We start from the raw sequence: 23,286 nt of genomic DNA, 5'->3' as shown, positions 1-23,286 counted from the left end.
TTGAGTTTATTTTTTTATTATTCATGTACAGTGATACCTTGGGTTACGAACTTAATTGGTTCCCAGAAAGTGTGTGTAAGGTGAAGTGTGTATTCCAAACATTAATTTCCCATAGGAAACCATTAAAACGAGAACAATCCATTCCCAGGTCCCCATAAAACATAATGTTCAACTAAATAAACCTTAAAGGACAACGACATCACTTTTTTGTTTCCTAACTGACATCAGAAAAACGTTTTATAGCATCTAAAATACCCAAAACATGCAGTATGATATTTTTAGTCTAATGCAAAACAACAATAAAAATGACTGAAAGTGTCCAAAATCTGCAAAAAAAAATGAACCCGGAAGTGGCCAGTTTCAGAAGGTCCCGCCCCCTTGGTTGTGGTGTCACCCCAAGACGTCTTGCCTTGCTGGAGAATCAAAACAATGGCTTCAGATTCGGAGAATATGCTTTCTTGTTACTCATCCAGTTATGAATATGATTGAAATAGTTCTGAAGAGGAAAGCATACATGTTTGCAATCGATTAAATAATTTATTCCGTGTCATTTTGAGGCAACATTGGGGGAAATGTAGTACCAAAAAAGAGGCAGAAAATGGCGACAGAGCTCCGTGTAAGGAATTAATCAGCCCGTTTCCACAGGCTGATTAATTCCTTACACGGAATTTGTCACTTTGTTCTGCCTCTGTTTGGTGCAACACGAAGTTTTCAGACCAAAATGCATTGACGTGATGGAAGGACTGCTACAATGTGTCCTTTTTTTTCGGTCAGGGGCGTTCCTTCAGTGACGTCACGTGAGGACTCGTCATCAACTCAAAAACAAGACTTCCGGAATATTCAGCGCGAGTCTTAAAACGTAAAATATAGCTATATACCGTGGAATCTTTTTAAAATACGCTCAGTCGAAGTCATTTTACAAATTATGGACACAACTTGTCCAGAGACGTCAGTTGTCCTTTAAAACTACACACAATAGAGGAAGAAAAAGTCGGCTGCCATTTCAGGAGCTCCGAGAACCGGCTCGTTCGCGAATGACACATCACTAATTGTGACGCTCCGTGTGTTTCCCGAAAAATAGTTCGTATGCCAAGATTATATTGTCGCGAATTTAATGTTCGTAAGGCGAAAGGTTTGTTAGCTAAAGCGTTTGTGAGCCGAGGTATCACTGTATTTATTTTTTTTTGTACCTGTGCTTGTGTGATTAACGCTGCGGACAGTTCTGGAAGCTAAATCTATGATTCTATCCACTTTAAAGGATCGTAGGTCCTCCTCATCCAGAGCGATGTCTCCCAGAAAGGCAGCTGAAACAGACACACACACACACAAAAAAGAATTATAGCACAGGTCACATGACTGCGAAGTCGAAAGCGCCCCCATGCCTGAGACCTTTCCTGCCCTTCAGACTGAGTGGGCTACGTGCACAGCGTGTAAGGCAATATAAAAAAAAATAATACAAATAAAATCTCCATTGACTGCTTACGGTATTTTCTGGTGTATAAGGCGCACCGTAGTATAAGGCGCACCCCCAATGAATGGTGTATTTTCAAACTTTTTCCATATATAAGGTGCTCCTTGAATGAATGAAAAAGGTTTTCCAAATAAAATCTCCATCGACTGCTTAAAAGTATATTCTGGGGTATAAGGTGCAATGGAGTATAAAGTGCACCCACAATGAATGGTGTTTTTTTCCCAATTTTTCCCATATATAAGGTGCATTGGACGCACCTTGAATGAATGAAAAAAGGTTTTACAAATAAAATCATTGACTGCTTAACGTATTTTCCGGTGTATAAGGCGCACCAGAGTATAAGGTGCACCCTTCTCAAAAATATTTAGTTTTTGCTTCCGAATTAGTTGACAGTTTAGATGTCAAAAAGGTCAGATAGTATATTCTTTTCTTTTATTTGATTAAAAATCAACTATGTACTGTATTTTCCGGTGTATAAAGCGCACCAGAGTATAAGGCGCACCCATCTCGAAAACATTGAGTTAATATTTCCGAATTAGTTTGACAGTGTAGAGGTCACAAAGGTCAGATACAATTTTCTTTTCATTTATTTTATTAAAAATCGAGTGTGTACCATATTTTCTGGTGTATAAGGTGCACCAGAGTATAAGGCGCACCCTTCTCGAAAAAATTGAGTTATTGTTTCTGAATCTGTTTGACAGTTTAGAGGTCACAAAGGTCAGATAGAAATGTATTTTATTAAAAATCAACGGTATACTGTATTTTTCGGTGTATAAGGTGCACCGGAGTATAAGGCGCACCCTTCTCAAAAATATGGAGTTATTGTTTCCGGATCACTTTGACAGTTTAGAGTTCACAAAGGTCAGATAGTATTTTCTTTTCTTTTATTTGATTAAAACATCAACTGTATACTGTATTTTCTGGTATATAAGGTGCACCAGAGTATAAGGCGCACCCTTCTCGAAAATATTGAGTTATTGTTTTGGAATCAGTTTGACAGTTTAGAGGTCACAAAGGTCAGATAGAAATGTATTTTATTTTCTTTAAAAAAACGACTGTATTCCGTATTATCCAGTGTATAAGGCAAAGATGAAATACAATGTTCTTTTCTTTCATTTTATTTGATTAAAAATCGACTGTGTACCGTATTTTCCGGTGTACAAGGCGCACTGGAGTATAAGGCGCACTCTTCTCGAAAACATTTTAGTTATATTTTCCGAATTAGTTTGACAGTTTAGTGGTCACAAAGGTCAGATAGTATTTTCTTTTCTTTTATTTGATTAAAAAAATCAACTGTATACTGTATTATCGGGTGTACAAGGTGCACTGGAGTATAAGGCGCACCCCCAATGAATGATGTATTTTCAAACTTTTTCCATATAAAAGGTACACTGGACTATAAGGTGCACCTTCAATGAATGAAAAAAAGTTTTCCAAATATAATACAGTGATCCCTCGCTACTTCACTGTTCACTTATCGCAGCTTCAGTGCATCGCTGATTTTTTTTAGGGGAAAAAACTTTTTTTTTTTAATTAATGGCATGCAAATATGCAAACAAACAAAGTAAAAGAAACAACACTGCAAACAACACTACAAACAAAGCAGAATAAAATCAAACATATTGGCTTTGAACAGCTCATGGAGCATTCTGCTTCTAGAATTCAGGCCATGTCGATTTATAAAAATATTCAATGTGGCCGAGGGCCACATTGTAGTTATGGTTTCCTCTCGAGGGCCGTTCTGAATTTGGGGAACCCATTAGAATGTTTAAATCCCTTCAAATATTACATATAGAGCACACAGCAAACTAATGAATAACTCGTTTTCAAATCTGACGTCAAGAATAATGACTTTTATTGTGGTTGACATCCAAAAATATGAAATTTTGGCTCAGATTTTAGCAATCATCATGGAATTTAACAAGTTTGATTTGCTTTCTCGGGCCGAAAAAAATGATGTGGCGGGCCGGATTTGGCCCGCGGGCCTTGACTTTGACACCTGTGCTTTAAACTATTAAAAAAGCGCTTTTATTTTTGGATTTTTTTTGTTTCATTCTGCAGTATGTACAGTTTTGCATTATGTACAAAAATATATATTTATATAAAAATAATATATTTTCCAAATATAAGGGACACCACATCATAAGGTGCTACAGTAGAGGCTGAGGTTACGCGGGGCTTCTTATGCAGGAGGAAATTGAATCGGTGGCTGCTGACAGTAGTTGCGAGACCTATTGTGGTTGAATATTACTTCACATATACAGTAAGTACAGTATAAGGCACAGTGTCATCTTTTGAAGCAAATTAAGGCATTTGCATGCGCCTTACGCACCGGAAAATACAGTGCTACCAAAATAGGGACGTGAATGTTTGTTTAGCAGGAAAGCCGGCGTGTCTAAGCTCCAAATTGAAGGCGAGAAATGTATGCAACACATTACAGAGTTGTATAAGCCAGCTATCCGTAAAACTAACGCAGACAAGTTCAAACCAGATTGGCGAGACGACGACATACTGCGTGCCTGGAAAGTTAATGAGAGTCATCATATATGATGTGACATATCGACACCGCCTTCCTCGAGTAATGTGGGGCACCTTGAACACGTATTAGTTTTTTTTTTTTTTTTTTTTAATGAGGCCAAGGAGAGAGAACGGTCCCACTTTACGAGGAATGCGCTTTACGGGATTCTTGACTAAATGCCCCCATTTCGATGCAGGAAAGGCCTCGCTCAGGGGTTTTCTCCTTGGAGACAAGGCGCTCGCTATAACAAGCTTTTAACACCAGCACGTTTCTACAATTTATAGCCTGACTTGTATCCAGGCACCGGTGGGCGCGGGGGGTTGGAGGAGAGGGTGGTGCAGATAGGGGGTTAGGGTGGGGGGTAAGGGGTGAAAAGGCAACGCTCTGATCTCCATGACTGAAGTACGAGAGCAGAAGGCAAAAAAAGATGGCATGGTACCCGTATCGCCGCCGTGAATAGAGAAAGCAGATGTGGAGGTCAAAGGAAACCCAGAACCAGAACCAGAACCCATAGAGATTATGACATCCAAAAAAGCGAATGCCAGCTTTTTATTTTTTTTTTTTTCTTCCCTTGCTTGGTTTTGAATTTTGATGTGTCGTCTTATTGAAAAGGAAGTTGACAGAATTGGCAGATCTGGAGATAAAATGGGGTTTATCATAAGCAGAGACGTGTGAAAGGGGAGTTAGCGGGGGGCGGGAGTGGGGGAAAAAAAAAAAAAATAATAATAATAATAATAATAATACATTTCATTTATAAGCGCATTTCAAAATGGTTCTGGATTGCCATGAAGATCAGCTTGGAATTTCTTGCGGGTAATATGCGGGTAGTATATGACACATCACATCAGTGGCTGGTAAGAAAGTGATACCAGAAAACATCGACAAAATCATGTCATACTATAATAGCAACAACTACGATAATAATAATAATAATAATAATAATAATAAATAATAATAATAATAATAATAATAATAATAATAATAATAATAATAATAATAATAATCCATTTCATTTATAAGCGCCTTTCAAAACTCTCAAGGTCACTAGTAGGTAGTAGTAGATAGCTAATAGATAACTGCTAGCTAGATAGATAGCAAGATAGCTATATAGCTAATAGATAGATAGATAGATAGATAGATAGATAGATAGATAGATAGATAGATAGATAGATAGATAGATAGATAGATAGATAGATAGATAGCTATAATAATAATAATAATAATAATAATAATAATAATACATTTCCTTTATAAGTGCCATTCAAAACTCTCAAGGTCACTTTACAGTCAGCTAATAGATAGCTAATAGATAACTAATAGATAACTGCTAGCTAGATAGATAGCAAGATATCTAGATAGCTAATAACAATAATAATACTAATACATTTCATTTATAAGCGCCTTTCAAAACTCTCAAGGTCACTTTACAGTCAGCTAATAGATAGCTAATAGATAACTGCTAGCTAGCAAGATAGCTATATAGCTAACAAACAGCTAGCTAGCCAGCTAGATAGCTAATAGATAGCTAATACCAATAAAATAATAATAATAATAATAATAATACCAATAAAATAATAATAATAATAATAATAATAATAATAATAATAATAATAATAATAATAATAATAATAATAATAATAATAATAATAATAATAATACATGTCATGTATAAGCGCTTTTCAAATCTCTCAAGGTCACTTTACAGTCACAGGATAAGTTTTTCTGTGGGTGAGCAGGGGCAGCCACATGTGCCAGCGTTCACTTAACCTGTAAGTCACTCAGATAGATAGAAAGCTATCCAGCTAGCTAATAGATAGCCAACAGATAGCCAGCAAGCTATAGGCATATAGCTAGATTATATCTGCTTGTCTTGAAGGAAATTCACGTAAAACAAGACACTTCCTGTCCACAAGCTTCTAATTGCCACGTGTCGGAAAAACTTTACTCGATCTTCAACGTTGATGCTAACGCTTTAACTCGTTATCTTTTCTCCATGAGAGCCAATCGGGAATAAGAAGGCCGACCGAATGGGACGGTAGTGAAAAAGTGAGGCTAACACCGTCATCAAATGCTAATCACCTTAACGCAACACACAGCTGGCTCTCATTGGGATTCAAACTCGCCGTTTGTTACCCAACATAGCTGGCGAAAGGCGGTGCCAGGCTATTGTGATGCATTCCTGGCTTACTTCTTGCCCCCTTAGGGTTGATATTTGGGTAGGTTTTTGGTGGCAGATGTCACAGTCTGGTATTCAAGTGGGGGTGGGCTGGGAATGGGGTGGGGGGTTATCTGGAATCCCGGTGTGCTTGACACCGCCGAGGTCGACCGACGGCGTTTTGGCATGAAGTTTGAATCAAAATGGGATTGCTTTGATTGAAATCTGCCGTATAATCCCACTGAATATGAATATGACTGAATAGGCGAGAGATGAGGCGGATTATGACGGTTTAGATTAACCGGGAGGTCATGGGGGGGGGGGGTGATTGGAATAAATGTGAAATTGCGCTTAGGATGGATTGTATAATCGTATGATGGGCTTTGCTTCGAAAATAAAACAATAAATACATAAACACATTGATTTGTAAATAAGTAAATAAACAAATAAATATTTTTTTTTTTAATGGGTGAAAAATACATATACAAAAATACATCTATAAACAAACGGGTACACAAATAAATAAATAAATAAATAAATGGATACACAAATAAATACATAAATAGACAAATAAATAAATAAATGGATACACAAATAAATACATGAATAGATGAATAAATAAATAAATAAAGTTATGTGAAACCGGCAGTGATCCTTCCTGCCTCAAAAATAAATAAACACTGATTTTTAAATAAATAAATGCACAAATGCATAAATGAATGAATGAATGAATAAATAAATAAATAAATACATAAATAAATACATAGATAAATAAATAAATAAATAAATAAATACATAAATAAATAAAGTTATGTGAAACCGGCAGTGATCCTTCCTGCCTCAAAAATAAATAAACACTGATTTTTAAATAAATAAATGCACAAATGCATAAATGAATGAATGAATAAATAAATAAATAAATGGATACATAAATAAATACATACATAGATAAATAAATAAATACATGAATACAAAAATAAATAAAGTTGTGTGAAACCGACAGTGATCCTTCCTGCCTCAAAAATAAATAAACACTGATTTTGAAATAAATAAATGCACAAATGCATAAATAAATAAATAAATAAATAAATAAATAAATAAAGATATGTGAAATCGGTTGTGATCGTTCCTGCCTCAAAAATAAACACTGATTTTGAAATAAATAAATGCACAAATAAATGAATGAATAAATAAATAAATAAATAAATAAATAACGGTGTGTGAAACTAACTAAATAAATAAACACAGTGATTTTTTAAATAAGTAAATAAATACATAAAGAAAATACATGACTAATTTTGTAAATAAATCTGTAAATAAATGAAAAAATACAAATGCAAACACAAATAAGTATGTAAATAAATGAAATAATAATAAACAAATACATTAATTAATTAACAAATACATAAACCAGTAAACACACTGATTTTCAAATAAATAAATAAATAAATAAAGACATAAATATATAAATGCATGAATAAATAAATACATGTAAATAAACATGTAACTAAATGAATCAATAAACAAATCCACACACATAAATGCACAAAGACATAAATAAACACATGAATAAGTATGTCAGTATATTAATTAATAGACAAATAAACAGTTAAACTAATAACTAACTAACTAACTAACTAAATAAATAATTACGTTTCATTTATAAACGCCTTTCAAAACAGTCAAGGTAACTTTACAGTCACAGGATAAATTGTTCTGTGGGTGAGCATAAATAAATAAATACTCAAATAAAGAAATAAGCAAATAAGCAAATAAATATATAAGCAAATAAATAAATAAGCAAATAAATATATAAGAAAATAAATAAATAAGCAAATAAAGAAATAATCAAATAAATAAATAAATAAATGGAAAGAGTGTGTGAAATCGGCGGACTGACCAATAATTGGCAAGACTAAAGCTAACGTCAGCACGCTAACTCCAGCTGTTGTCATTGAGGTAATGTGTGGGTAAACCATCTGCCACCGGGCTCTAATCTGCGTTGACTCGGGTGTGTTTACACGTTACCCTCATTAGAAGGCTTTGTATGGAGATGACTTGATCAAACCGTTCTTCGGGTCCTGTCCTCAATCCTGACCCTGAATGGTGTCCTAACGATGCCTTAATAAAAATCATGTCTGAGGATCATTAAAACGAGACGAGGGGATTAATATCAAATCCTTTCTTTTGAAAAGCTAAGATTGGATGACTACTTCGCCTGAGAGGGGGTGGGGGGGGGTGTTTTCTTTGCCCCACTACCCCCTCCAATGTCTGTTTGCTCACTTCAATCGACGCTGTTGCTTGAGAACAATGACATGACGGATTAGCGAGCGCGTCCCCGCCGTATCTGCTCGATGCTTGGTCGCTTTGACCATGGGCGGAGTATAGGCGCCCCCACGCGAACCAGGCGGGCCCTGTCGCCCACCCTCAATCGACTTTTGGTTTGACCTCAACCTCCCTGGCGATAAAATACAGTGATACCTAAATAAAACGACTTTATTATACAGTACAATTTATTTCTTTAATTATAATACCGTAGCACATTTATTATACATAAAATAAGGTATATTGTGTGTAGTTTTAAGACTTATTTAGTTGAAAATTATGTTTTATGAGGACATGGGAACGCATTATTCTCATTTTAATGGTTTCCTATGGGAAATTAATATTTGGAATATACAGTTTTTGCCTTACACACACTTTCTGGGAACCAATTAAGTTCGTAAGCCAAGGTATCACTGTATGTTATGTTTTTGAAATTCTTTTGACCTCAAAATGGCGCCGCGAGAGTGGCTGCCTTTACAGCAGCTCCCGTAATTTGTTTAACTACTTCTTCCTTTCATAACTTGTTTGATGGGGACCTGGGAACGGATTATTCTCATTTTAATGGTTTCCTATGGGAAATTAATTATTGGGATGCACACTTTTCGTCTTACACACTCTGTCTGGGAACCAATTAAGTTGGTAAGCCAAGGTATCACTGTCCCAGCTGATTTTGGATTGAAAGTACAAATTGTTCTTTTGAACTCTCCCTTCAAGGAATCGATGCAAAATGAAAACGAGTCAATAGCGTTTCTGAGTTTTCTGTCATCTGTTAGCACACGTGTCAGTTTTTGCCAATCAAAAGTGTGAGTGGGCTGTCGTTGAAGATGAAAGATGCTTTCTGACCTCTGGAATTCGAGTCTGCCCTGAGCATGCCCCGTCTTGTCATCAGACTCGACGCCTCGTCTTATTGCTGCTGTTAGTTAACCTCTCCAATTTGCTCGTGTTCGCTTTTGACTCTTGAAGACACTTGTCATCCTCTTAAAGCCATCGAAGCGCGCAAAGGTGAACCTCCCTCGACTCCCCCGGGCTATCGCCAGGTTCCTTGACTGCTCCCGACGGTTCCTAATCCTCCTGAGGCCTTCAGAAATAGTTCTAAGAGGAAATGAAGAGCCAAATGATTTTTTTTAACTCATTCACTGCCAGACGATGTGCAAAAATATCTTCACTCAAGTGCCAGGGTTTTTGTCATTGTCATTTGAATTCAAGGACCAACTGAATATTGAGTTTTAGGACTACATAAGCTTTAGAAACCTTAGACTCTTTTCTTACATCAGAAAATCATAGTTAATTCCTAAATGATATGGATCTGGAGTTATATGAACTTGAAATGAGGACGGCTGTCCTAATTACAATGCTATACATACATATTGGTTGATATTGCGTTTTAACAACAAACAGCTGAATCTGTAGGAAAGCGCTAACATGGAAAAAAAGGGAAATGCTGCCCCCCTATGGAAAAAACACATAACCGGAGGCCATGGCCAGCGCTTTATCAGCACCCAAGCATGAAAAAAACTCTCACTCTCCATTCCCCGGCTTTGAAAAGGTGTTTTGAGACTTTTTTACACACACACATATATATATATATATATATATATATATATATATATATATATATATATATATATATATATATATATATATATATATATATATATATATATATATGTATATACATATACAAAAAATATCGATATAACCGGACTATCGATATATCCGATCCTGCAGCATGTAAATTTTCTCCTTGCGTTCATAGAAATAGTATCGTAATAAGCAGTACTATCGATATAACCAATATCGATATAACGAGACTTTACTGTACATGTACAGTAAATTTTTTACATCATATTTTGTTTACATTTCTATATTTTTTTACAAAAATATTTAGATATATTTTTACAGAATACATATATTTTTTACATTATATTTATATATTTTTATATAAAATTATATATATAAAATATTTGTAACAAATAGAAATACAAACAAAATATGTAAAAAAATATATATGTGTATGTAACGTATATATGTAATTTTACATATTGTGGTTATATTTATATCTATGTATCTATATATCTACATATCTATATCTACATCTACATCTAGATCTTTTTTTAACCATTGAAACGTTGAACGGCACTTTGCTAGTTGTTTTGGAAGCGCTCTATAAATAGGCTTGTTTGTCCAAAGCAGCAACTGTGATTTCCTTCCGCAATTATTTCCCTTGACATTCCCCAACGAGGCAATTTGAGCGGAAGGTGGGAGGGAGAATCCAGCCAATTTGCCGAGCTGCTCCGTTGAGGAAGGTACATAAGAAGGTATCATTAGAAAAGCAACACTGGCCGCATTCGGAGATTCGAGTCATTATCTTTGCATAAGTTTTTATTTGGCAAAAGCTGAGATGGAAGAGCGTTAGCGCACTGCAGCGTTAGCTTAATGACTCCAGCGAACGTGAGCCGAGCCGCAAAGGGCGAACGGCTAGCGTCCACGTTGCCTTCAAGCCCGTTAGCCGGTTGAATTTCACAGCTCATCCCTCGCCATTAATTACCGCTACACCACCTTAGCTCCAACCGCTTATTTGGAGTTTTTCCAAGTCTGCAAAATACGGCACATCAACACCAGTATGGATGTTGACAATGTTTCATTTTGAGTCGGAAAAGCCTTTTAGGATGAACTAATTTGGCCTCTCGCGGGTGTTCTTATCGCCTCGGGGAGGCGGAAATGGAGGTGAATAGCTTCCAAAAAAAAAAATCACCAGGAAAGAATGAAGCAATGACTGTTAAGCTAGCTAATTAAGCATCCATTGGGCCGTTTCAATGAACCCGACCCCCGACCTCAACCCCCCCACCCCCCCCACCCCAAAGCATCCGAAGCTTTTGTTCTTGCTCAGGTTGTTCCGTCATGGGACTTGTGATGCGAGAGAAGTTATGACTTAGTGCTGACGACAAACATATTGTGGCGATGAATGCGCTAAGATCACAGCAATAGAAAAGCAGGCCCTAATCACCTCAACCCTGCTGAGAGAGAAGTGGCAGAGGGCCCTGTTATGTAAAAAAACAACAACAACAACAACAAAACACCCCCAGAGTGGGGTGCCCACCCATTATAGAGCCTGCGTTCCATAATAAAAGAAAAATTATTCGCTTGAGTGACGCTTGAAAAGCTCATGGCAAAGTTCGGCAGACAACTCGATGGCGTACGGAAAAAAAAGAGATGTGGTTGTTTTAAAACATGCAATGTGTAATTTATTCTTTTTCGGGGGGGGGGTATCCATTTATTCGCTAAGTGTAACGGCCAAACCGCAGCCTGTCGGGGGAAGTGATTTGAGTCACGGGGGCTTGCATGTCAAAGTCGATGCCCTTAAGGCAAAGCAAAATGAAGAAAATGTATTGGTCAAAAGATGGGCTCGTATCTGGAAGAAAAACAAACAAACAAACAATATTAATGAATAAATACACAAATAAAAAAAAGCTAAATAAATACATACATTTGTAGGCCAAATGCTGATCGCGATAAAACACAAGTAAATAAAGTTATAAATAAATAAATACAGAAATAAATAAATAAACTGCTAAATAAATGAATAGGTAAATTAAAAAAAAATCATAGGGTAAGAATAAATAAACACATAATTACATGAATAAATAAGTACACTGCTAAATAAATAAATATATAAATAGGTAAATAAAAAATAATAGGTACAAATAAATAAATATATAAATAACTACATCAACTGATACATGAATAAATATATAAATAAATCAACTGATACATGAATAAATACATAAATAAAAAATAATTGATATAAACGAATAAATAAATAAATACATAAATAAATAAAGCACAAATAAAACACAAATATATAAATAAATAAACTGCTGAATACATGAAAAGGTAAATAAAATATTTAGTAAAAAAAGTAAATTAAAAAAAATAATAGGTACAAATTAATAAATACATACATACATAAATATATAAATAAATCAACTGCTACATGAATAAAGAAATACAAAATAATTGGTCAAAATAAAGAAAGAAAATAAACACACAAATAAAACGCACGTAAATAAATACACAAATAAATCAATTGCTGAATACATAAATACATAAAAAGGTAAATAAAAAATATTTAGTAAAAATAAATAAATAAAGCACAAATAAAACACACACATATAAATATATGAATAAATAAATAAATCAACTTCTACATGAATAAATACATAAATAGATAAAAAAATAATTGGTAAAAATAAATAAAACACAAATAAAACACACATATAAATAAATAAATAAATAATAAATAAATAAATAAATAAATAAATAAATAAATACATAAAATGCTAAATACGTAAATAAATAAAAAGGTAAATAAAAATATTTTGTAAAAATAAATCAATAAATAAACACACAAATAAAACACATTAAAAAATCAATATATACAAAAATAAACACATAAATAAATACACTTCCAAATAAATAAATACATAAATAGGTAAATAAAAAAATAAATGGTAAAACTAAATAAATAAATAAATAAATAAATAAATTGCTATACGTAAATACATAAAAAGGTAAATAAAAATATTTAGTAAAAATAAATCAATAAATAAACACACAAATAAAACACACACAAAACAATATATGCAAAAATAAACAAATAAATAAATAAATCAACTTCCAAATTAATAAATAAATACATAAATAGGTAAATAAAAACATAATTGGTAAAAACAAATAAATAAATACATAAATAAATAAAATACACATATATAAAAAATAAATAAATCAATTGCTAAATACGTAAATACATAAAAAGGTAAACAAAAATATTTAGTAAAAATAAATAAATAAATAAACACACAAATAAAACACATAAAAAACAATATATGAATAAATAAACACATAAATAAATACATCAATTTCCAAATAAATACATAAATAGTTAAATAAAAAAATAGGTAAAAATAAATAAACACACAAAAACACACAAATACACAAATAAAAAATGCACACAAATAAATAATGCACACAAATAAATAAATAAATAAATAAATAAAACACATATAAAAAAATACATAAATCAATTGCTAAATACCTAAATACATAAAAAGGTAAACAAAAATATTTAGTAAAAATAAATCAATAAATAAACACACAAATAAAACACATAAAAAACAATATATGAATAAATAAACACATAAATAAATACATCAACTTCCAAATAAATAAATAAATACATAAATAGTTAAATAAAAAAATAGGTAAAAATAAATAAACACACAAATAAAAACACACAAATACACAAATAAAAAATGCACACAAATAAATAAATAAATAAATAAATAAATAAATAAATAAATAAATAAATAAAACACATATATAAAAAAATACATAAATCAATTGCTAAATACGTAAATACATAAAAAGGTAAACAAAAATATTTAGTAAAAATAAATCAATAAATAAACACACAAATAAAACACATAAAAAAAAAATATATGAATAAACACATAAATACATCAACTTCCAAATAAATAAATACATAAATAGGTAAATAAAAAAAATAGGTAAAAATAAATAAACACACAAATAAAAACACACGAATACAAAAATAAAAAATGCACACAAATAAATAAATAAATAAAACACATATATAAAAAATACATAAATCAATTGCTAAATACGTAAATACATAAAAAAGGTAAACAAAAACATTGAGTAAAAATAAATCAATAAATAAACACACAAATAAAACACAAAAAGAATATATGAATAAATAAACACATAAATACATCAACTTCCAAATAAATAAATAAATACATAAATAGGTAAATAAAAAAAATAGGTAAAAATAAAAACACACAAATAAAAATACACACAAATAAAAAATAAATAAATAAATAAATAAATAAATAAATAAATACATTTCAAGGCAGCACCATCGTTCATACACCCTCCCCCCCCCCCCCCCCCCCCCCCAAATAAGGAGCATCTGGGCTTCCAGACTAAGCACCTTAAAAGGTTTTGTCTTCTGATACGGTCAACATGTGAGAATGAGATAGCGACAGTGAAGCAAAGTGGCACAAAAGGACTTGCTACCATCTCACTGGAACACGTGGAGCAACTGGTGGGCTTATGTATGTGTGTGTGTGTGGGGCGGGGGTAATAAAATGCAGCTTTCTATAGCTTCCAAGTCTGAAGAAATCTTTGGATTAGTTTTTGTGACCAGCCGAAAAATATCATCATTGGCGACGGGAGGAAGTCTTGCCTAAAAGTCCGACTTTTCAAAATAAATCAATCAATAAACAACAGCATGTTTGTTAAGTCAACGAGGTTACATCGTCAAAGACAGCCGCCCGCCGTTTTCAATTATGAATACAAGAAATGATCATGTATGGGCGTCACATTCTTTTTATAACTCTGAAAGGTTCATGGAATCACCTGAGAAGAAGTTTTTAATGGGCAAAATTAATCAAAGTGCATTCTATTTGCGATTATAGTTTATTTAGTATAGTACCTATGCTTGTCTGTGACTGTAAAGTGTCCTTGAGAGCTTTGAAAAGTCCTTAAAATGTAATGTATTATCATCATTATCATTATCATTATTATTTACGTCTGTGTAAGCTCTCAGTCATACAGGAGTGGTCCATCGATGAGAAGGTTTCTTCAGCCATCATCTGCACTTCTTTGAAGGTGTCGGATGTTTCGCTTCTTATCTAAGAGGCTTCATCATCGAACTAACATTTTTTTGCTGGTAGTTTTGACCCTATTGTCCAGACGTGGCGGTGCCAAATTCTGCTATGATTGGTCCCGCCTCTCAGGTTAGGGGGGGTAGAGGACTACTACCTGCGGCTACACTGATTACTTCTATTGTCCTGACTGATTACTTCTATTGTCCTGCCTGAGTATGGGGTCTACGACTGAGCGTGATTGCCCCATTTGCTCTGGTATCACCTCATCAGCATAACTCAGCCTATGTTGCCTAAGAAGTTGATTGTAGGAACGATTCAAATTGATCACCCCACCATGGCGATTTAGTGAAGAGTTTTGCTGTTTTATGAAAATAGCTTCTTTTACTCCCCTTTCAAACCATCTATTTTATTTCGCTAATATTTTAACCTCATTGTCGTCAAATGAGTGGATGCTAGCTTCTAGGTGCATATGTACTGCAGATTGAAGCCCACTAGTATTATCCACACACCTTAAATGGTAAAAAATAAATACATCAATAAATAAATATGGTGCTGCATTTGAAGAGGACCAAAGCAGGCCGAGCGCTGACCGCAAAAGGAATGACATAAATCGCCGTTTGTTTGCCCTGCACCTTCCAGCCCTGCTTTCCTTTGGCACAAGGTGAATGACCTACAGTCAGCGTTGGCGGGTCCAAGACTGGGAGGGGCGGGGTGGAGTGGGACTTCTGAATGGCTAAATTCTAAATTTCACAAGCAGTGACTGTCATAATGACTCTGTGACGAAACCAGAACTGCATTGTGACCCTGGACAACAATGAATTTGACCCCCCTGCTGTGAGGCCTCATTTTATAGATAGCTAATAGATACTAATCATGATAGCTATCTAGCTAGATGGATTGCTATGTAAGTAATGGATAGCTAGCTATTTAGCTAGCTGGCTGTCTGTCTCGATAGCTATCTATTAGCTATCTATTGGCTAGCTAGCTAGCTTTCTATCTATTTGAGTTATTCCGGGTTGGCGCGTGTGGCTGCCGCTGCTCACCCACAGAAAAAAAACTCCTCCTGTGACTGTCAAGTGACCTTGAGAGTTTTGAAAGGCGCTGAGAAATTAAATGTATTATTATTAGCTATCTGGCTGGCTAGCTAGCTTTCTAGCTAGCTATATCTATTCACCATCTAGCTGGCCGGCTATCTAGCTAGCTATCTGAAAGCGGCGGCGGATTCGACGTTAATCGTCGCACGTATTGATGAATTCGATTCGCGTTGACACAACAGCATCCTTGTTAGCATGTTTTTGTCAAAATAACCCGGAGGAAAATAGACACAAAATATTTGGCGTCATTTTGTAAAACTGCAGAGCAGCTCTTTCTGAATAAAATAAATACATAAAATTAGCGTATTTTTCAGTATATAAGGCGCACTGGAGTTTAAGGTGCACCCCCAATGAATGGTGTATTTGTAAACATTTTCCACATATAAGGCGCACCTTCAATGAATGAAAAAAGGTTTCCAAGTATAATATATAAATACATAAAAGTTGCCCAAATATAAGGCACACCACATTATAAGGCGCTATAATAATAATAATAATAATAATAATAATAATAATAATAATAATAATAATAATAATAATAATATCAGCATATTGGTGAATTGGTTAGCATTTCATGCTAAATTGGTAATCATCCCAAATCGTTATTAAATAAATCATAATTTTAAATGAAATTACATTTAATAAAGGAATTAAAATTTAATAAATAAATGAACATTTTTTTAATAAATAAATACAATATTTATTTATTTATTATTTTTACTACACATTACAAGAATAAACTACATTTTTTTGAAGGGTGAAATTTCATGTGCATTTTTAATTTCCCGTTCCATTTGCCACGTTGCGACACCGTTCAGTGGCGATTCAAAGTTTGGTGACGCCGTTCAGTGGTGATTTATAGGACAACCGACGTCACTTTTTTGTTTTTTTAACTGACACCACAAAAACGTTTTATAGCATCTAAAATACCCAAAACACGCAGTATGATATTTTTAGTCAAATGCAAAACACCAATAAAATGACTTAAATTGTCCAAAATCTGCAAAAAAATGAGCTGCGAATTGGGCATTTTCAGAAAGTCCCGCCCCCAGTTCGTGACGTCACGCCAAGACGTCTTGCATTGCTGGAGAAACAATGGCTTCAGATTCGGAGAATATGCTTTGTTGTTACACATCCAGTTATGAATATGATTCAAATAGTTCTGAAGAGGAAAGCATACATGTTTGCAATCGATTAAATAATTTATTCCATGCCATTTTGAGGCAACATTGAGGGGAAATGTCTCAACGAAAAAAAGAGGCACAAAATGGCGACCTCCTGTGGCCACCTCCGTTTCCACACACTGATAAATTCCTTATATGGAGCTTGGAAGTCCTCTTCTGGTGGCTTTTGGGTACAACACGAGGTCCCCAGACCAAACAAGTACAGCAAAATACATTGACATGATGGAAGGACCGCTACAATGCATCTTTTTTTACGGTAAAGGGCGTTCCTTTAGTGACGTCACGTACGGACTCGTCACCAACTCAAAAACAAGACTTCCGGAATATTCGGCGCGAGTCTTAAAACGTAAAATATAGCTATATGCGGTGGAATCTTTGTAAAATACGCTCAGTAGAAGTCATTTGAAGCCATTTTACAAATTATGGACACAACTTGTCCGGAGACGTCGGTTGTCCTTTAAAGTTTGAAGAAAGACGGACGACTGCCGTTTCGCCATTCATGAAAACTATTGCCAAAAAGGCTGCCACGGTCCATTTCAAACAAAAACTTAATAAAAAAAATCAGCAATGATTTTCTTTACAGACTCACGCCTGTATTCCGGAATCCAAGACACGTTGAGGGCAAACCATCCAAGAAACAACAACAAAATGGAAACCAGGGCAGCGTTACAGAGGTCAAAATATGAGAAAGTAGAGCAAGCAGCAAAGGTGTCATCACCATTTTCCATCGCTGGAAGCTTTCCCAGACCAATCACATCCACCCACTCTGACATGACACAGCATCACAACTTCTCAGAATGGGACATCATGTTCCCGAAATCAATATTTGAGCGTGGAGTGGGTGACAAAAAAAAAGAAAGAGTTAAACAATAACAGGAAGTAGCCAATTCGCCGGCTGTGGACATCTGCAGGCTACCTTGGTTGTGTTTATAGAATGCTTTAATCGACTCTTTTCTAGGGCGTGTGATGTCATGGGGGGGGGGGGGGGTCAAAGATGAGCGGTTTGATCAAAGTTGCGCTTTCTAGCCGGCTGCCACATCAGAAATGGTCACTGGGTGGAATAAATAAGCACTTTAAAAGAGATTGAAGGGCAGTGTAACCAATGAATACTTTCAACAGATGGAAAAAAAAAATCTCCCAAAAGGGATTTGGCAAAGACGTGGAAGTTCAGAGTGCAGGGGGAAAAAAAAATGATTATCATGACAAGTCGGATACGTCTTGGCTAAATAATGTGAGTTGAAGCAGGCCGAAGGACAACATCAACCCTTTTCTGTGTAGCTCTCTCCCTTGTTTCTATTTATAATTGTATTTTATTTATTGCATTCTATTTGTGGTTGTATTTTATTTATTATAGTACCGATGCTTGTCTGTGACTGTAAAGTGTCCTTGACAGCTTTGAAAGGCACTCAACCGACGTCACTTTTTTGTTTCTTGACATCAGAAAAACGTTTTATAGCATCTAAAATACCCAAAACACGCAATATATTTTTATTCAAATGCAAAACACCAATAAAAATGACTTAGTGTCCAAAATCTGCAAAAAAATTGAGCTGTAAATTGGGCATTTTCAGAAAGCTCCGCCCCCAGTTCGTGACATCACGCCAAGACATCTTGCATTGCTGGAGAATAAAAACAATGGCCCAAAATGGCCACCTCCTGTGGCCACCTCCGTTTCCACAGGCTGATAAATTCCTTATATGGAGCTTGGACGCCCTCTTCTGGCGGCATTTGGGTGCAACACAAGGTTTTCAGACCAAACGAGTACAGCAAAATACATTGACGTGATGGAAGGACTGCTACAATGTGTCTTTTTTTTTCGGTCAGGGGCGTTCCTTTAGTGACGTCACGTACGGACCCGTCACCAACTCAAAAACAAGACTTCCTGAATATTCAGTGCGAGTCTTAAAACGTAAAATGTAGCTATATGTGGTGGAATCTTATTAAAATACGCTCAGTAGAAGTCATTTGAAGCCATTTTACAAATTATGGACACAACTTGTCCGGAGACATCGGTTGTCCTTTAAAATGTATTGTATTATTATTTTAAAAAAACGGAAAAAAGAGAGGATGTGTTCAAATTATTTTTTTTCATCTCATCATCCAAAAAAATTATAATTACGATCACATATAGTAGTAAAAAAAATACACCCAGCAACTTTTCAACCAGGAAAAACTTTTTGGGGCCAAACCCATTCACTTTACTACCTTACCTTGAAGTGTTTCCCAAAAAAAAAAGTCCCCCCAAAAAGCCAAACGAATGCACACAATGTCCCTTGGAGCCTTTTCTCCAACTCCGTCGCACCACTGTCATCTCGGAACAACACACCACACCACCCACCCCACTCATTACACGCGCATACAAACAAACACAATCGTGGCACGTCCACGCATACTCGGAAAATCATAGCATACCCGTCCAAAAAAAAAAATCATTAAAAATCTCACTCACCAGCTTTGCAGGGATCCTTGTAGTCGATCACATCTGATGTGGCAGCGGGCTCCACGAAGTAGCTTGGATCGATCGCCTCCAAATCGAATGCCAATATTACGGCGAGGCAGGGAAAGAGAAGCAACAAACATCTCGCCACGAGATCCATGATTGTGCTGGGGGAGACGGACAAATGCGAAGGGGGGAAAGGTAAAAGGAAGAGGGGACAGCGAGCGAGAGAGAGAGAGAGAGAGAGGGAAGGGGGGACGAGCGAGTGTGTCGTGAGAGAGAGAGAGAGAAATAGGAGGTTGGGGGGGGAACGAGATCCCTCCTTTAGGGCGGGTTTTAAATCCAACCTCTCTCCGGTGTCTTCTTGGATAGCGGGCCAAAGGGGGGGTTGATTTAAGTGATTTCTGTCCTCTACCTGAAGCTCCGGGCGACTGCCGATAACTGACAGAGAAACTTTGATGATATGGCAGCAGCTCCTATGAGGCGTCGAATAGAAAAGACACCCTTTCATTGTTTTTTTTGTGGCTCGTCTCAGATTTACTGACTATATTGTTGTATAGTGAGGGATGTGTTTGGAAAGAATTATTGCCACCAATGAGCGAAATAAAACAGAAGTCAGCATGTACGAGTGCGACTGCTTTTAGCAGCGAGTAAAAGTTAACTGTTTCATATTTGCACTGAATCGTCTGAGTTAGGGACAGGTAGCAAATTACGTGTTCTACGGTGACCTGTGTGGGACAAATTACCTTTCCACTGTCCTACCGTATGAGCGGCAGAAAGACACCCTTTCATTGTATTTTTTTAATTACGCTTATACGATTTCATGACTATATTGTTGTATAATGAGGGATTTGTTAGGAAAGAATCATTCCTACAAATGAGCGAGCAAACAGAAGCCAGCATATACGAGGTTTGACTGCCTTTGAGTAAAATTTCAGTTTGACGTTCGCATTTAACCGTCTGAGTTAAGGACAGGTAACAAATTATGTGTTCTGCTGTGATCTATGTGGGACAAATGACCTTAAAACTAATTGTAGTGTCATCTGGAAAAAGGGGGCAGAAATACAGCTTTTTGTTGTTTTTAGGGCTCGTAACGATTTACTGACTCTATTGTTGTATAGTGAGGGATGTTTGGAAAGAATCATTTCCACGAATGAGCGAAATAAAACAGAAAACAGCATGTCCGAGTGCGACTACTTTTAGCAGCGAGTAAAAGTTAACTGTTTGATATTGGCACTGAATCGTCTGAGTTAGGGGCAGGTAGCAAATTACGTGTACTACGGTGACCTATGTGGGACAAATTACCTTTCCGCTGTCATATGGTATAAGCGGCAGAAAGACACCCTTTCAATTGATTTTTTTAAATTATGCGTATACGACTTCATGACAATATTATTGTATACTTGAGGGATTTGTTAGGAAATAATCATATCCACAATAAGCGAGCAAACAGAAGACAGCATATCAGAGTTTTGACTGCTTTTGAGTAAAAGTTCACTGATATTCGCAGTTACCGTCTGAATTGGGGACAGTCAACAAATTACTATGGTGAACTATGTGGGACAAATTACCGGATATCGCAATGTAGTGAAATAGGGTAGAACGGACAGTAAGACACCCTTTCATTGTATTTTTGCGGCTCGTGTATAATTTACGGACTGTTATATAGTGACGGATTTCTTTAGAAAGAATCATTTCCACAAATGGACAAGCAAGCAGAAGGAAACCCGTCCGAGTGAGATCGACTAATTTGAGTAGCGAGTAAAATTTGCCCGCCCGGTCGTTCACTGTTTGATATTCTCATTTACCGTCTGAATTGGGGACAGTCAACAAATTACGTGTTGTGGAACAAATGACCTTCAAACTAAATGTTGTAGCGTTATCTAGTTTAGCTGAATTTGAAATAGGCATTTAAGTTACAAAATAGTCATACATTCACAAAAATGGGAAATTCTAATTTCCCCATTCGCCCGGCATCGATAGGCCTTGAACTACTGCACGTCAAACATTGTTCAAAAATTTAATACGGCATCGGAGACGTGTCAGCAAATTTAAGGACTGAGATCAAATGACAAAAAAAATATATATGTAAATATAGAAAACATGTTCTTATTCTGATAATTGTACTACGTGGCACAAGGCCATGAATTAGAATTTAAAAGAACACGAACAGGCACGTGTGATTTAACGTTAACTTGAGTAAACACAGTTGAATTGCTGTAGTTGTTACATTAAGCTCCCTTGGCCAGTTTATTAGGTGCACATGAAAAACATGGAACGCTGTAGTGTACGTGAAAACACGCGCACAAGCCAAACAAGATGTTGAAAGGGGAACGTCTATACCGCCACCTGTCGGCAATATCGAACACTGGCGGAGAAAAATATTGTACGTGTTTTAATCCTTAATTCCAAACGAGATGATTCATGAATTTTGTTATACAGTCAAGTCTCGTTATATCGATATCAGATATATCGATAGTCTATAGTTATATCGATAGTATTTCTATGCACGCACGGAGAAACTTGCATGCAAACAGGGTCGGATATATCGATAGTCCCGGTTATATCGATATTTTTTCGGACTCCCTTGAATATCGATATAACGAGACTTTACTGTATTTATTTTTTGAAGTAATTGAAGGTATCGGTATGCTGTATCAACAAGTATTGACATATCAATATGCTGTATCAACATGTACTGGTATCTGCCTGAATAAAAGCGGTCTCAAAGATCCCTCTCTACTTTACATCATCCCATTGTTTATTTTGGAGGGGTACAGTAGTTGCTTTATAAAACCACATCGCCGTCAGCAAATAGTCTACTTTTGTGCGTAGGCCTCTATAGGATTAAACGACAACTGAAAACAAAGATGCTTTCTGTAATAAGAGGCTTGAGAGGCAACTGCCAAGCAGGTTTTCCAGCAGTGACAGACAAAGCGTGCCTTATATAAGAGGGAAGGCACACAATCTTCCTGGGCCTTATCTGCGTGCAGAATTTAAGACAGGATGTGGGCTGTATTTACGCTGCTGCTGTAAACACGCCACTCGAGCATTAGATCAGGCTTTCAGGGGGTAGCTTGAGAGAAAAACACATGGAGAATGGAAAATAGCAGGGAAAATAGGGAGAGGGTGTTGCTGAATAGTACTAAAAGTTAGTGTACACACGGGATGTGTGGTTTTAAATGGAATGTGAATTAAAAAATTTGGTAGTCATCAATGAACGTAAGCATACATTTGGAATGTTGGTGTCCGGGGTCAAATATGCTAATGCTAGCATATGGAGAAAAAATGCTGTGGCAAGCGTTAGTTGTAATTAATATTTCGGTCGACATATATGTCCACTTGTACAGTCATGATGTTCCTCGGAATCTTAAAGGACAACCGACACCATTTTTTGGTTTCCTAAATGA

General features: G+C 35.6%; 1 protein-coding gene across 1 annotated transcript in view; it reads right to left on the bottom strand.

The window, feature by feature from the left end:
• Window positions 1-20,128, bottom strand: part of bmp1a (bone morphogenetic protein 1a) — a 55,564-nt gene extending 35,436 nt beyond the window's left edge. Inside the window, exons 1-2 of the mRNA XM_088993620.1 lie at window positions 19,889-20,128; window positions 1,191-1,304 (exon numbers count right to left, since the gene is read on the bottom strand). Of these exons, the coding sequence (XP_088849746.1) occupies window positions 1,191-1,304; window positions 19,889-20,036 (262 nt within the window). The 5' untranslated portion in view covers window positions 20,037-20,128. The remainder of the gene's footprint in view (window positions 1-1,190; window positions 1,305-19,888) is intronic.
• Between the last annotated feature and the right edge of the window lie 3,158 nt (window positions 20,129-23,286).

This window comes from Hippocampus bargibanti, linkage group LG04, assembly GCF_051943395.1.
Source record: "Hippocampus bargibanti isolate YZ-2025 linkage group LG04, ASM5194339v1, whole genome shotgun sequence".
NCBI classification, from domain to species: domain Eukaryota; kingdom Metazoa; phylum Chordata; class Actinopteri; order Syngnathiformes; family Syngnathidae; genus Hippocampus; species Hippocampus bargibanti.
Note: the sequence above shows the minus strand (reverse complement) of the source record. Positions and strands in the feature narration are given on the sequence as shown.